We start from the raw sequence: 17046 nt of genomic DNA on the forward strand, positions 1-17046 counted from the left end.
CTCTTTGGTGGGTAATAAAAAAGTGCAGTGAATGGTGGTGTGTTTCCTCCATGCTGAGCTCACTTGATTCTCCCCACACATCGTTAAGCGCTTTAACTCAACTGCTTTTCAATACTCTAAAGTAGCATACCTTGAATATTTTATCATAATGCCTCAGAGGAGCTCCCCTCAAACAGCTCCAGTGTTGGCTGTGTGGCTGGTATGGATTCCACCTGGCAAGACTTGGGCATCCAAGGTGTGGAGTAAGTCCACTACAATACCAAAGTTTATCTTCGACTTTCTCCTTGACCTATAATCTTCTCTGAACATTAGACACAAATACAGCTGAAAGTCAGGAAGTACTTGCCAGTAAGTCACACTGAAGAGAATGTCAGGAGCTCTACCTAATTACTGGCCATATCCTCAAAACAAAACCAATTCCCACAAGAATCACAGCCATGTCTATATATACCTCATATGGACTCTCAAAGTCCATTTCAAGACCTCTTCTTCTTTAAGATCTCTCCACCTTTTCCTCAAAAAAACCCCCACATTTTGCTTTAACAGACACCTAATAGCAATTGAAACAATTAGTCTGTATGGATGAAATAAAAGCAAAGTATTTCTAAATAGCAAAACCTCCTACCAGAGAATTGTGCAACCTTCAAGTCACAGGAGAACTGAGCCTGCCAAAACAACTGAACAAGAATATTTAAAAGTGCTGAGCTCAGTCTGCTAAAAAGGCTCCAAAGAGCAACAGTCCACTGCTTTACAATGGTTCATTGCTCCTACAACCTCTCCTATGAGTCCACCAGTAGTTGCACATTGTTTACTAAATCCAAACAGGCAATGTCAAGAGACCATTTACCTCCCAATGAGTTAACAACTCTTCCTGCTGGCAAACCCAATCTGTAACCCAGAAAAGTCCACAACAACTTGCTGAAGGGTCATGGTTCACAATCAAGCAATGAAACATGAATATTGCCGCTGATTTAGCAAATGTTTTACTTCCATTCAGCACTGCTGTTATCTAGAAACACACATGCTGATGACTTTAGACCTGTTTCACAAAGTTCAAAATCCCAGGAACGCCATGTCCTTGAGGTCCCTTCCAACCCAGTATTCCATGTTTCTATTTGCATCTTACATTACTGAAAGCCCACCACATCTTTATCAATTTTACACCTAGCATCCTAACCACCAGCCTGTTATCCCATTATTAAAAACTTGCCTGGGTTTTCACACTCATTAAAAACACCTTCACATTTTTGACTGCAGACTGCTTGAAGTGCAGGAGGCCTGAACTCAATGCTGGTCTGATATTTTACTGCTGGACCTCCTGATCAGGAGGGTCAGCTGCAACACCATCTATTTCATCAGTGACAGTAATTACACTTGATGAATTTTACTAACAGTGGTTCCCTGACACTGATTAACCTACCTGCTCACTATACTTGATTTCTTTTCAAGGTTTACAAGCTAGACACAGAGCATGCAGATCTACCACAAAGTATAGCTTACAGTAGTAAAAACTAGAAGAACTAGGTTTTTAAAATATTCTTCACAACTAACTTTCCTCTACCCAGTACCTCCTGAATACAAATGTATTTTCAGATACTTTTAATCATGATTAATAAACTGTTAGTATTCTGACTCTTAAGTTCCTCCTTTGCCCACTTGCATATTAAAAAGTGTAACACGTTTGGACTGGAGAACTTAAACCCAATAACAGTGAACTTTTTAAGCATTCTGTACAAACTGATGAAAAAATTGTGACTGATGTATGTGCCTGCCCCAATTTGGTATTGGACTTGGCACCTATAACTATTGTTCAGCAGTCACTGAAACCACTCACACATGTAAGAGTGGAATATCAGTAGAAGAATGTTAACAAGTGCACAAGATGTCAAGTCTAATCACCTCATTACAGTACAAGATACTCCCTCAAAAAATTATAAACTTCACCATTTAAATACATAGATATAGATACATATACAGATGAGTGTGAAGGAGAAAAGGATACAGACTTAGCAAATAATGGAATGCAGGTTTTTAAAAAAGTTTCTACCATTTTCTGAATGACCTTTCCAGGAGAAAACATATGTTATTTGTTTCCTGAGTTGTATATATTATTAGTTCTGTCAGCATACATAGAGAAATGATGCAGGCTACAATGGTACACAGAAATTATCTGTTAAAAAACCAACTAAAATTAACTAAATGAACTATAAAACAGGGGTGAGGTTTTGGGTTTTTTTGAGTTTGTTTGGTTTGGGGTATTTTGTTTTTTTTATCTATCAATTAGATAAATGTTAACTACAAAAGGGTAGCTTTCTCACACAACTCATAGGGGTTCAAAAATGTAATAAAAAACCCCAACAAACTTAGTCACTGACATTTTACAGACAACTTGCCAATCTTTACCTGGTTTTTGGTAAAAGTTGTATTACGGAGGCATGTCAGCCATCCTGACTCTTACCTTCATATCAGAAACAAGCCAGAATCACACTGAACTAGATTTCATGAATACATGTGATGTTTCGTTGCAATACAGAGTTTTGTGCACCCACCCAATATATTGTCAGACGAGTTTATTAGTATATAAAATTCTTGTTGACAATAATGTCAGAAATTGCAGATCTACTGTCATTACTAAAAAGTTGAATAATTCAAATTGGTTTAGTATATCCTCTTCAGTTCACAAAAGAAAACTTAGTACAGATCTATTCTTATTCCATGTTCCAGGGCAGCAGGTAGCTCAATCATAATTGCCAATATATTTCAAGTACTGGTCTTGCCATCTCTTCTTATTTAACTCTGTGAAGATATTTTAGAGCTTGAGCATCAGCCATGAATTCGGAAATTATTTTCATCTAAGATTCGATTTGCTAACTGTTCTCCATTTTCTATTTTGTTCCTTGGCATTCTTATAAATAATAAGAAACAAATTCCCCACTGCAGATACTAAGATCTCAGTTTTTACTGATGATACCCCCACCCCTAAACTCCACTGACTATTTTAAAATTAGGATCTTGCCAACTACAGTTAATTTACAGGTACTTTTAAGCAGTTGGAAAAATCATTTATAAATAAACAGTAAAAGAACAAAGTGAATCCCTGATTAAACTCCTGCATACGTATGACAACACATGACATGACTTGCTATAGAAGTCTATGCATGTTAATTTTTCTAAAAGCTTGCTGTATCTTGTAAAAAGGTCATTAAAAACACTAAAAATGAAGAAAAAGATTCAGTCATTTTCAACTATGAAAGAAGATAAGCACACTTGCACCCCAACTGCCATCACTGCAGAATGACAAACATTCTAACATTTAAGGAAAAAGTCTTTCTAATTACCCCATTACAAATAAAGAGAAGTAAAGAGGGTTCCTTTATTAAAGCATAAAGTTTCGTTTTGGGCTTTAATCTGTGCTCAGCCTCTGACATCTGCCAGAAGTTTAAAAGCAAACACCACAGAACCACAACAGCAACTATATTTGTTCACCTAACTCATTCTGAGCTCCCAATTGATCCACAGGAGAAAGAACAAAAAAAAAAAAAAGTCCTTTTCTAGCAGGTAACCTTATTTTGTAGATGGGTGTCATAATCCACAAGGGAGTCACTCAACTGTCATAAGCATCCTTCTCTTCAAACTGAAGAAAATGAGTCATTAAAAACCCTGCTGTAAGTCTTCTGACACTTTTCAGTGTTTGTATTTCCTTATGAGAAGACTGCCTCAAGAGCTACAGTAGGCAGTCTACTGCTATTGAAAACAGGCAAATGCTTGACCTCTGCTCCTCACTTATTTTCCTACAGAAATATTTTGTGACCTGATCTAAATTAATGTCACCAGCTACACTCCATCCCTTTCCCATTCTGGTTTAGATATTACTTATTTAAAAGGAGTGACCTTGTTACTATTTCAGAATTTGGCATTCGCCTGTGTAGAACTGAGGATGAAAACAGTGTAGACAGAAGCTAAAGACCTTCTGGAGGAGACTTTCCCCTCATAACAGATTAATCCCCACATAAATCTCTAAAGTTGACTATTTTAAGTATTTCAAATCATATTGGTAAAAGAAACTGTAAAACCTGCAATTCTCTTAAGTTTCTTTAGTAAAGAAAAACAGGGATTACTTTCATTACTAAAAAAGAGTTTCTGTTACCTAGTTCAGTGCAGACATGAGTGCCTGTGGATTTAAACATTACCTCTGCAACCTGCATAGCAATTTCCATCTGCAGACAACCCAATATTCTCAGCTTCTCTGTGAACAAAGAACTGCAAAACTATGCTCTAACACACAAGTCCTCAAGTTGCCAAAAACACATATGTTTATGAACAATCATAATCTAACAGTTCAAAGAAAACTTACAGAAAAGCAGTTTTCTGAACCCATTAGTGGAACGAGAGAGAATAAGATGATCAGCTGTAGCATGAGAGTAAGGTACCTGCCTACCATGTGAATATTCCAACCTCATTCCAGTTTTTGTGACATAAAAACCATTTTTGAACGATGTTAGCTGGAGCTTTTGTTTATATCATCTAATTCCACCACAAGTACACGTTGTGATGTGTTAGATCCAGTTGTGCAGGCACCACGGAACAAAAACTGTCATGAAAGCTTATTAGCAAAGTTACAGATGAGGCTGGGAGTAGTTTCCTGTAGATGAAGTTATCAATTATGACTATGTACAATTGTGAATCAAGTTTCTAAATCTTTGGTTTTGTTTTGTTGTTGTTTTTGTTTTTCCTTGAGGAATATACTCAAAAGCAAACCTATTCACAGTCCTGCTTCATGAGCATGTTGGATCATCATGTATTTTGAGCTTTATCTGTTTAAAAGTGACCATGGTAAAACACAATTAAAGTGGCAGGGTAAAAAAAAGCCTAAAAATTAAAAATAAATAAATAAATGAATAAACAAACCAACAAAAAAATAACAACAAAACCAAACAAAAAAACCCACACCCAAGTTACATTCTACTCTGCCAGCAGGTATCTTACAGCTTTTTCAGAAGGCTCAGAGCAACTACAGAGCCACAGAAATTCATCTTACTAGGGCATAAGCACCAAGGGCAATCAGTAGTCAAAAATTCTGCATACTAAACAAATTATGTAGAATGCAATCTTTGCTTTATGGAGTTTATATTTCAAAGAAAATGCTGAATAGGGAAAAAGTACTATCAAGACCCGTACTTCAAAAACAGGTTATATGACCAGTGATTATATAGGAAGAAAGACAACAAAGTAATCTCAAATTGCTCCAAATGCATTTAAGAATCCATAGTTTATTCTGTTACGTTAATAATTATCAACACTTATCACTCACATCTCTTATCTCTACACAGAGCACAGGATATCCTACAGTAGATGAGGTCAATAGTTTTGTAGATAAAATATAGAAGGTAAATTGAGCAACAATGAAAGAAATCTAACTTACTTACATCTCAAAAGCATGGAAAATATTAAATAACCGTTCTGCACTCTCACACATTACTGCATAATCACTGCACTTCTGAGCTGATGACAACTGTTTTCTTTCCTGCTCCATAAAATAAAAACAGCTTTCTCGTCCTTGAATGATTATTCCTAAATTTCAATTTATCCCTATTTATTACTGGGATGATTTCATAAGCCATAACAAAAAGCAGAGAGATAAGCACACGCACTGAGTAAGCATTTCTATACATATTTTTGTTTTAACAGATTTCTTGTTTCCCTAAGCTGATTTTCAGCACAAAAATGAGGATTTTTTTCAATATGTTAGTTTTGTTGATGGGAGCCCTGAAAATGTACTAGTATTATACAAATGCTTCCAGTTTCTTGATTTTCCTAATCTTTAGATAATTCCAGTACATTTCTTTCCTTAACTACTCATTACTGTCCCCCATTAGCATCCACTGCCTCTGGAATTCAAGTTCTGACTGCAAAGTAAATCTCCAATTTAAATCAATATTCACCTACAAATAATCAACTCTGCTGATAGTTAGTTGTCATTATGTATATCTGCACTAAGCATAACAATTGTGGCATTTGACAGCTCAAAGAAATTTTCCATTACTTTCTGGAAGAAAGCATTTTATCCTCACGTATACTCCTGAAATACAGTTATATTCAGTTTAACTTACTTAAGCCTACTGCTCTTAATTCCTCAATTCCTAAAGGATAGGTACAAGTTTGACAAAGCTGCATGTACCATTAAAGCAATGCAAAGAGATCACTTGAAAAGCCACAGCTAAAAGAATCACAAAAATTATCAAGGTACTGAGATCTGAATGTGATCTTGAACTCAAGTAGTTGCAACAACAATAAAAAGAATTTATCTGCACATTACTTTTTATTTTTCAAGTTATCAACATGTAAAGAGTTTTCATCCTGTAACATGACACAATACACTATATCCACATTTCAGCTATATATGCCTGTTCCTAAAAATTTTACTCTGTGATGCTTAATGTTTCACTCCTTGAGATCACTTTGCACCACAAGTAGTTAAACTGATCCTGCTTCTTCAAACAATTAAAAGATAAAGTTACTTAAAAGAAAACCGAAAGTACAACTGAGTAAGAAAGGTTACAAGAATTAGAGTAAGTAAGTCTAGAACCAACACCTTTAGCTTTGATCCATGGGGCACAGCAGGACAACCATCTTCTCTAGGTGGAATGAACAACTCCCACTTCCCATACTCCAACTTCTTATATGGATGGGAAAATGGATTCCAGTCATCTGCAATATAAAAAATAATATTAAGTATTTATCTTAAAATGTGTCCAGTTACAATTCAAAAGCATAACACTATGTTCCATCTTTTTCAGAGTTCACTTCAGTGAAAAGCAGACAAATATTTTTATATCTGATACTATCACACACATTCAAAAGAGGTAAAATGAAGTGTGTAAGAGTTTCACTGTGAAACCATACTCCAAATCTACTTTAACAATGACTCAATTATTTCTATTTCCTTGACTTTCATCAAAGTCAACACAATCTTCTCCTTCCCCAAAAAGCCTATTGATTTTAATACCACAAAATCATGGTGGTATGAAAACTAGTGGCTGAAAAGTAAGGCTTAAGGTAGATTTCAAAACAAAAAACCTCACCTCTCCTAAACAAGTCAGCAGAAATACTTGTAGCACAGCTATGGAAAAAACTAATGAGCAAATATTGGTTATGGAGAGAGGAGGTGGACAAAATGTAGGCAAAAACAGCTTCCATAAATTGAGTACTCAGACCAGGCTCAGACACATACACTGCTCACTGCCTCTATTTTGACAAGCTGATGTACAAAATAAAAGTGTCTAAAGTAGGACAAATACAGGGAAAACTGCAGACAAAACTTGGCAGCAATGGCTAGAAAACCAGACAATGACAACACAGCAAGGAAATGTGGCCTGAAATGGCAGTTTTAAGTCTTGAGGAAGACTACTTTTTCATTAAATTTTTATTGAGGCAAGCTTAGATACCATAATTCCAGATCCTTTGTTCCGTTTGGATTTCCCGAGCACTGGACACGGGCAAGGTTGGGCATTATGACACACCCAACTGAACAGACATCTGCCAAGGTGGGCTTGTGTGTTTGTAGGCATGCCCAAGGTTAACTCATACAACTGAGAGTGAAGATATTGCTTCTCAACTGACACACTGTAGCAATGAAATCATTTCTAGAAGGAAATAGCAAGCTAAGTTTGAAAATCACCTTTTTTTTTTTTTTGCCTTGGAATATGTCTATCCCACATAGTTCAAGGCAATAGACTCCTAAGCTAAAAAGCAACCAGTTGACACAGAAAATTGTATTACAAGACATTAAAGCAACCCATGCTAATCTTCCTTCATGGTAATTTATTTGCATGCTATGGCTTGTTGTAATAAAAAAAAAAAAACACAACAAAACCAAAAACCACACCTCAGTGAAAGAAGAATAAGCAGCCTCCAATTTAAGAGTATTAATCTAAGCTCATATAAAACAACATTGCAACTAAACATGGTAGTCAAGGTTAAAAGCAATTAAATGAAAAAAAAAAAAAATGGACATGCGACCATAGAAATCAACAGGGAAAGTAGACACAGGAAGGAGTTACAGTCAAATCAACATGTATATTTTCTTAAACATCAGTAACCAAAAATATTGTCTGCTGTGCAACAAAAAGATAATCTTCTCTAACAAGATATGGATGTCTTGAGTTTCAGAAAAAGACTAGGCTGCTTTCCAAGATGCTCCTCGCACTTCTGCAGCTGTTTAAAACCTGAGAACTGCCAGTCTTTAAAGAAAGCTGAGAGGTACAAATCAAACAGGCCAGACAATGTGACCAAAATAACTAGGCAAGATAAATCTTCTAGTACCTATTCATTTTACTAGTAGGGAGCAATGTCAAAAGCAATAAAAAGATTATTATCATAAAACATTTCCCGCGCTCAAAAACACAAACACAATTAATTCAATTCTCCATTTAGATGATAGTTTTTATCACGATTAAAGTATTTGGATAGTGCAGACAAATTGCACATATTAGCAGAAAGAATGTATTTACTAAACTGTTACTTGATTAACAGCAGAAGAGCTTGTGTATTAGTAAGATTTAGATGGGCCCTCCCCATTGGTTTTATTCTGAAATTCCAATCAAGAGAAATACTGAAATTAACACTACTAATATCTACAAAGACCAACATCAAACAAACAACACCTTAGCAATAAAGCAATACTCCTGAACAGAATGCCTAAATTGCTAAGTATAGACAGTATTTATACACTATAATACATTTATTTATGTATTTCTGGGCAGGGTGAAAGAATGTAGAATACATCATTGGATTTGGTGACTTAAAAAAAAAGGTTAAATTATTAATTTTTATGCTATAAACAGCTAGACTGTCTGAAATAAACATTTCAGGCAAAAACGAGAAAACAGAAGAAAGATGAAAAATGTAACAATGTTAAAAAGTTTCAAGAAGACAGCTTTAAAGAACTGGTTAGGATTTCTGATAATCAAGACCCATCTTATGGGATTTACTCCTAATTCTTTCAATCCTGTCCCCCCAGATATCTGATCATCTTTATTGCTTCTCACGAAACTCTTCCCAGTTGAGCTGTACCTCTTGACTACAATGCACAAACTGAACCAAGTATGCCAGGCCATGACTTGCTAATATTGAGCAAAATAAAATATGTTACAGCAAAAAAAAAAAAAAAGCCTCAGGCCCAGTTTCTATAAAACTCACTCTGGGGAATCTGCATGGAGTTTGTCACCAAAACCACTGAATTCATACATTGTTAAAAAAATTCTCGTGGCTGCTAATAAAACCATGGCTCTTCCCTCCCTCAGAGGGGGAATGGTTGCATCTCTCTACCTATTTAAAAATCTCTGCTCTCCTCAGGCAGATTTGATAATTCTGCCCAAGTTGCTTAAACTTTCCCCTCCACCTGCCAGATGCTCCTATTAATCCCTCCTCTTCCCAGCCACAGTCCTTCCTGATTGGGTGTCCCTGGTTCATGCCTTAAGAATAGATGCAAAGCAATAACCATCTGCCCCAGATGGTCCTACTTAAACCTCTGTTTGCTACTTACCCCCGGACAGGAATTCACTTTGGAAGGTTATAACAGAAAAAATTTATCTCTATTAAGGCAAGAGGCATAAAGAACTTAAAACACCTTGAAAACTGAAGGCTTCCTTCCAAGAGGAAATGGCTCAGGCTTCTCAGTTTTACTGCTTAGTTTTCAGATTTTTCAGCAAAACTTAGCCCAGAATGCCTTAGGGGACAACAGAAAAAACAAACCCAACCAACCAGCAACTGATTAACAGATTTATGAAGCTGAAAAAAAAAGAAGTCAAAAGAAACATTTTCGATTGAGAACAGAAGCTTCAAAGACTCTGCCAATAGCTACAAACAGAAAAAGGCTGAGAAGATTACCAGGAGAAGTTCAAATAATCAGCTCGAATAGAACTTAGGGAAAAAAAGGACACCATCATGGAATATCCATAAGCCACACAAAAAGACAAATACTTTGTGCAAAAGTTCAGGCCCCAGATACATCTTAATCCAACACAGGAAACATCTTCAATAGCCTGATACTTTCCTTTTCTCTCATCTCTGTGATAATGTCTTCCAAATTGAACCAATTATTTAAACATTACATCCCATCTCAGCAACGAGGCACAATGGAACTTTCTGCTCAGAACTGCACCCTTAGCATGCCAAACAATCATGAACTGAGCTTTAATCTAGAACTGAATTCAAGGCTATAATGGTTTGGGTCCTACCATTTGTCATGAAACTCAAATTTAAATGCAATATTTCAATGCAATACAAAGCTACATCATCATTTAAGTGACTTCTTGTTCAATCTCCTGACTGTTTTCACATGGACAAGTATGTAGCTATACAGCTCTGAGTCTCATGGCTTAAACTGGGAGTTCACACTAAAAAATAAACACTTCTCTTGCTTCTCATAGAGGAAAGGAGTACTTCTTGCTTTTTAACCCAACCCTTGCCTTTTTCCATTCAAGAGCTGATACATAAGTGCAATGCTGTACCTATTTTTTTAAAACTGAAAAGACTTCATACGCCGAGGTTGAATTCTCAAGTGAAATAAACCCATCTCTTACAGCAATTATATGTCCACATTCCACTTTTTGATCAACTGAAAGATGCCTAAAGAGAATAAAGCAAGCAAGAGAATAAAGAAAGCAAGCATTCACACAGTGACCTTGAGGAAAGGATATCAGACAAGGAGAAGTTCAGATAAGGGAAGTGACATCAAAATCCTGCTATCCCAACAAGATACCTTTATTGTACTTTATTAGAATATGAAATCAGAACATAAATGGAGAGGTTCTCCAAGGACACTATACTGTTCTACACAGTGGCCAATTAGGTCTTCTCCCACACTGCCTTATTTCCAACAGCTCGACAGCAGATCATTAACATAATCTGCTTAAAAAGTCATTAAACAGCTGAAACACTGACATAAAAACAAGTGTCATTGCTTCTCAGATAGGATGTTTCTCTGGATATTAATATCAGCTTATACTCCAGACTACTGCCTTCTGGAGGCACAGAAGTTTTGCTATTTGACTTTACTCATCAAATCTGGGTATTTTTCTATAAAAATCTTTGAAGAAAGCAGTAAGAAGTTCAGTATGATATTATACTGGTATCTAGAAGCCATTTTGGTAAAAGTCTGGGAAAAAAAAACCACAACAAAACAATCTGATATGAAGAGTTTCCTGTCAGCTGTCAGACATCCAAATTATGAAGGCTGGTGGCTTAAGCTCTCCTTTCTTCACTCTGAAGGAGGCCTGTCAGAGTTTAAATAATAAATAAACATCCACCCCAAACCTGTCAGCCCACCTTCCCTCCACTCCCAGCAGAAGCCTCCCCCACTTGTGCAAGAAAGAGGAAGCAAAAACCAAACAGACATTCTACAGTGATCAACATTTCAGACCTCATGTTAGCTGGGAAGGAGGGTAAAGAGGGCACATAAAAGAAAAAAGGGGAAAAAAAGAACAGAAATCACAAATATGACAACATATTATACCAAATACTGACTTCCAAATTAACATATGCATACTTACTCTTTCAAACATTTTTTTTTTTAATTAAAGTATTGAAGTATTGTTTATAGATAACCTACTGAGTCTCTGCATGGCCAAATACAATTCTGAGTGTTCTAATCCCCAAATAAATTCCTTGGGTTAGCCTCAAAACCTGCAGTTCTCTGAGTTATTTTGAAATAGTCAATCGTAAAGTGGCAATAAATTTCCAGCAGTCACCCTGTTCCTCAGCAATGCAGCACATGGATGAAATATTCAGTGTTATCACTGAGAGCTTTTAAGGGACCCATAATGTTGATTCTGCCTCTGGTATGGGGAATTCAGCTGACTAATTGCCTCATACACTTGATTTACTGAGATGCTGAAAGCACTAATTGACAAATCTTAATGGTTTTGGATGTTCATCTACTCAGACAGAGTAAAGCATCATACTAGAATACCAACACATATAATACTTTTTTTTCTCTCCAGTTATGGAGTTTTAAAGAGACAAAACCAACTCAGTCTTTTCTTGAATTCATGTTTTCCCATTCTCCCATCAAAATACAGATTTGTGTGCTACTACTAGTTTCAGTGATACTAAGAATTTTTCTATTGTTCATTACAAGTTTCTCAGAACAAAGTACGAAAATACCATTATTTGAGTCAAAATACCTTAATAGCAAAGTTTTATTGTCTGCTATAAGGCATAAAAGTCATTCACAAGAAACTTTACGGGATCAAGGTTTCATGGGTATATAATTACTGAAATAAATTATTCATGTTTATCTGAAGCACAATTCATAAAAAGCTATTATCAACTATCAGCTTAATTATAAATTTTGAAAGAAGTTCAAGGTCTCTGTACCATACTTGCCATTATAATTTTTACCAGTTTTTGATTCTCAAAAGCACAAGATGAAATAGCAGGGACTAATATTTTGTTTGATGGAAAGACACAAAAAGAGACACGTCTAAGAGATTTGCAGACAATACCCCATTAAGGAAAACCCTGAGAACTCACTGCCATCCATCTCCAAAACCAGAGCATGGATGGACAGTTTTCATATTATATACAACCACAGTTCAAAACCCAAAGAGCTCCTGTCATCTAAAGTTCAATGTTTATTCCTTGGTACAAGATCTCCAGCTTTCCCCCCTATGGTCCCACTACAGTTCTCTTGCGAAAAAGTTCTATTTAAAAAAAAAATAAATTATTAAAAGCAATCCCAATATCCAATTTAAATACGATATGAACGTAAATTTAGTTTGAGACTTTAACCTGCTTGAAAACTTAAATAAAGGTTAAAAGGATTCAGTTTTAATTAAACATATCTGTAGCAAACTGATCTAAGTCTTGGGGTTTTGCAATGCAATTTCTCATCAGAATATTATTAAAGCTCATCTGAGTTGAATGACAATCTTTCCTTCCTCCAGGCTTTCCAAGTACACTTTCATCCCCTTTTGGAATGAACACTTTACTATGATTTTTTTATTATTACTATTATTATTTACTATGATTATTATCATTATACTTCACTGATTAATATGATTAATAAATAGGAGAAACAGTTTTTCCACATTAAAGTGAATTTCTTTTCAGTTTTTTTGACTTCCAACACTTTTCATTAGTGACTAGATAAAACTACTCTAAGATATTAGTCCTAGAGTTTTGCTTCATATGATGTATTACATCCAATATTTTGAATGAAGTAGAGTTTAGAAAGTCATTCCAGTTTTTAGCTACTGTATTCTGGAATACACACACTTCCCCCCCCCACTCTGATAAGCTAATTTATAAGTTATAATCTCTATTTAAAATATTAAACATTTTATTACAAGTCTGGTTTTAAAATTACCATCTATTAAAGTACATGTTTAAAACTACTGCATTCTAGCCTTAACTGCATTGAGTAATTTAAAGACTATTCTACCCATCACAGCCCAGGAAAACCTTGAGCAATGGGTGGGGCTGCAGCAAGTAGAGGAGATGTAAGGAGGAGAATTTTCTGCATCTTTATACATATAAAGTTAAGCTCTTAAAATAACCTCATCTACGTGTCTTGCAGTTGGTATTGATAACTGAAATCACTGTTATCTAGCAGTAGGTGAACTAGACACGATTCATTATTCAGTTTGGAATCAGAGGACGTGTCTGATTCCAATATTAAAATTCAAGTACTGCACTAACCTATTTTATCAATGTCTATTCCAATAAAATGACCAGGAGTACTTCAAGGAAAGCTACTCTACCATTCACTGGGTTCACCATATCAAACAGGGTCATGGCTGAAAACAGTGTTGCACTAACTTTATTGTTCATCTTTTGCATCAAAAACAGAAGATTTTTTTTTAATAATCATTTTTTTTAATAATCACCATGAATAGTGGACCCTCTCCCAATTTAAACAGACGCATTATATTGCTCTGTTCAGAAAACAAAGCATAACATGAATATTTCAATGCTTTCTTTTGTTTATTTGGTTTATAAATGTATTGATCTTGGGACTGCGGAAAACCAGTACTAAAGCAGATTGCTATGAAGCATTGAAAAAACTTCTTAACAATGGATCTGAAAAACACTTTTTATTTGATTTATTTCTTTATTACTACACAGTTTTACAGAAGTTTAACCACAGTACTTTAGAGAGCACCACCAGATACTACAAATAATGGCAAATGCAGTTAATCTTACTCTAAAGTTATCTAAATACATACAATTTTAAGTTCATAACTGCCTCCCTCAAATACAGTTTGTCCTTTCAAGTTTCCTCAAGGACATGAAAGGAAGAAGAAATACTCAACATTTACCTTTTTTTTTAAGCACAAGGACTAACTGCCTCAAACTGGCAATTTATATACCATTTTGTAATATAAACACATAAATTGAACACTCCCCCCAGTCAGTATTTTGGCAAAATCAAAGTTGGATAAATAAACACTGCATGCTTCTGAAATGCAGTTAAATGAACAAAATCATTTCACAGCCAAAATCCCTGTTCAGTAAGTACCAGTAAGAAAAGATCAAGTACCTTGATGGACTAACATCTAACCCTGAAGAGAGAGACTAGAGATGTGAAAAGGAAAAATAGAACAAGGTTCAAAAACCCCAAGCAAAAAAGAGATAGAAACTAGTATTGCAGGATTTAAGACCAATGATGGACATGTCTTTTATTTAAGAGTTTGCAGAACAGGATTTAGCCTTCCAAAGAAGCAGCAAATTCCCATTTTTATTTCAAATTCAAAGGGAATAGTCTTCCTGGTTTTCAGAGCAAGCAATGCAATTCCTCCATGTAATCCTGCCACCTTCCCATTCCACTAACATCCATCCTTCTCCCCTCAAAACAAAATAACTACTTTTGTTACTGTTTTGGTTTGATTTCAGGCTAACGTTTTCCAGCAGAACTTTTGCCTACACTTTCAGGATGGGTGAGAATTCCCAAAGGCCTTGGTCCTTTAGACAACACCATTGTTGATCAGTAAAAGAAGATAAAGCAAATTATTTCACTGTTATTTTTGCTTCTCTGCATACAGTTTTATAAAAGCCTAACTACAGAGCTTTAAAAAGAACTTCTGATAGTTTAGACAGTCTAAAGTACCAATGTGATGCAGTGTGACACAAATTATGGGTATTAAGAAAAATATGTATAAAGCTGATCATACAACAAACACATACCTTCATAGGCTACTGCAACATAAAGGAAAATATTATTTATTTTAGCCATGACGTATTTTTACAGTCAGAATTTCATCACTGCTACAAAATTGTCTTTAAAGGAAATTTGATGTAAAACACGGTGCAGGGGAGAAGAAATATTCCTGAGAATACTTACTGAAGTCACCTGCAAGAAACACCGCTTCTGCTCCTGGTGCCCACTCTCTACAATATATTCCACCTTCCAGAAGCTGGTTAACTCCAAAGGTTTTGTAACTCTTTGTAAATTTATCAAGGCCTCCTTCACATTCCTCAATGTTCTTCAAGTGGTTATAAAAGAGAGAGTACCTTTCAATGAAAATAGAGAACATTTTTTAGAAAGTTTAGTAAGCGCCTTTCTTACATTAACAAGTGTAAAAACCTAAAAAAAAAAAAAATTAAGTGAAACACACTGACACACTGTCCTAATACTATAACATCAGAGTTGTTGTCTACAGAAGTAGGAAAAAACCCATCAAATACAAACCATACAATTTTTCCATGGTTGTTACATAGTCCAAAGTTGCAATCTTCACATTTGTTGGCACTTTCTCTACTTTATGGAACAGTTTTCACTTTCAATCTAAGACTCCAGCTCCTGATTGGCAGCCAAGAAATCCCAGTATTACCACACAGCAGGAGAACTTCACACTCTGAACAGCCCAGCACTTTTTCCTCCACCTTATTAATATCAGACACAAGCCTCCCAGGGAGAGCTGTATAGCCCTGCTACGTCTCTCACAGCCAGTTTTAATGGACAGACAACCTCAGGACACTGAAAAGTTTGCAGTACAGCATATAGGGACAAACTAGTCTGGCCCTTACAGAAAGGGGTTCATTAGGCAACCTCTTTACAGAGATAACCAGCAGGACTCTGCAGTCCCTGACACTGCAATGGTTTGGAAAAAAATTAGTTTCATAGAAGTAATTATTTGGACCATAACCTACTTACACCAGTAGGACTTGAAATGCCATAAACTTCTAACAGGAAACTTTGCTAGTACCAGTTTAGAGGGTTTTAACATATCTTGCTCTGTTTTCTCCAAGTGTGGTTTTGGAATCCGTGGTAATATCAGGTGTACAATATAAAGACGGGAGTCAGCTTTGACTCCTCAAGTGTGAGTTGTTATGTTTAGATGTGCAGAAGCACATCTAAAAGCTGCAGTTGGGCATTTAATTAAGGCAACCTGTACAGCTTTTTCTCTTTTGTTTTAAATAAGACACTCCTGTGTTAAATTAGAAATTTGTTTCTCTTTTCCATAAATGGTGAGGAATCTTCTGAAGGGTGTAAAAACCTAATAAGAGCCCCAGCAAAAAAAAGTGTATTTTGAAAAAGGAAAGAGAAACAGTAACAAAGTAAACGCTATGAGATAATACTTCTCTTAGAGGATAAAAGCAGCAGCCTGTTTGCAGTGTCAGGGCTTAAGACAGAGCTCTGTGATTTGTTGTAAAATTTTGATTTAGCATTGGCCCTTAATTAGTTCAAAGTAGAAGATTAAGGTGTCTAATTACTAGTTAAAGTAAATAGCATTACCTATATTAATTTAGAGTATTATGAATACTTTCAAGGTTAATCTCCCAGCAGGTTTTTTATTATGAAGACTGATGCTCATCTTTAAAGAGAGCAAGATTTGAAAATGTCTCCAGGATAAACTATAGCAAATACACTCAACTTTTTTGCCCATCCACCCGCACCATTCCCTTAACATTTGCTCGTGGGCATAATCCTCAGAAGTGCACTACTAACTCCTCCTGCTCTGATAATCAATTTTATTTAAAGTGCTTGAGGGAGAACGTTTTGTCAGATTTCCAACTACAAGTGTATTATACACATATACAAAC

At 35.6% G+C, this 17046-nt stretch overlaps 1 protein-coding gene across 2 annotated transcripts in view; it reads right to left on the reverse strand.

Annotated features, from left to right (window-relative positions):
- GBE1 (1,4-alpha-glucan branching enzyme 1) overlaps window positions 1-17046 on the reverse strand; it is a 144927-nt gene that overhangs the window by 95760 nt on the left and 32121 nt on the right. For both annotated transcript variants that reach the window (XM_051780127.1, XM_051780128.1), the window contains exons 2-3: window positions 15344-15513; window positions 6593-6708 (exon numbers count right to left, since the gene is read on the reverse strand). In XM_051780127.1, coding sequence (XP_051636087.1) covers window positions 6593-6708; window positions 15344-15513 — 286 coding nt within the window. The remainder of the gene's footprint in view (window positions 1-6592; window positions 6709-15343; window positions 15514-17046) is intronic.

The sequence above is a fragment of the Manacus candei genome, unplaced genomic scaffold (assembly GCF_025592945.1).
Source record: "Manacus candei isolate 608988 ecotype Guabito, Panama unplaced genomic scaffold, ASM2559294v1 h1tg000014l, whole genome shotgun sequence".
NCBI classification, from domain to species: Eukaryota; Metazoa; Chordata; class Aves; order Passeriformes; family Pipridae; genus Manacus; species Manacus candei.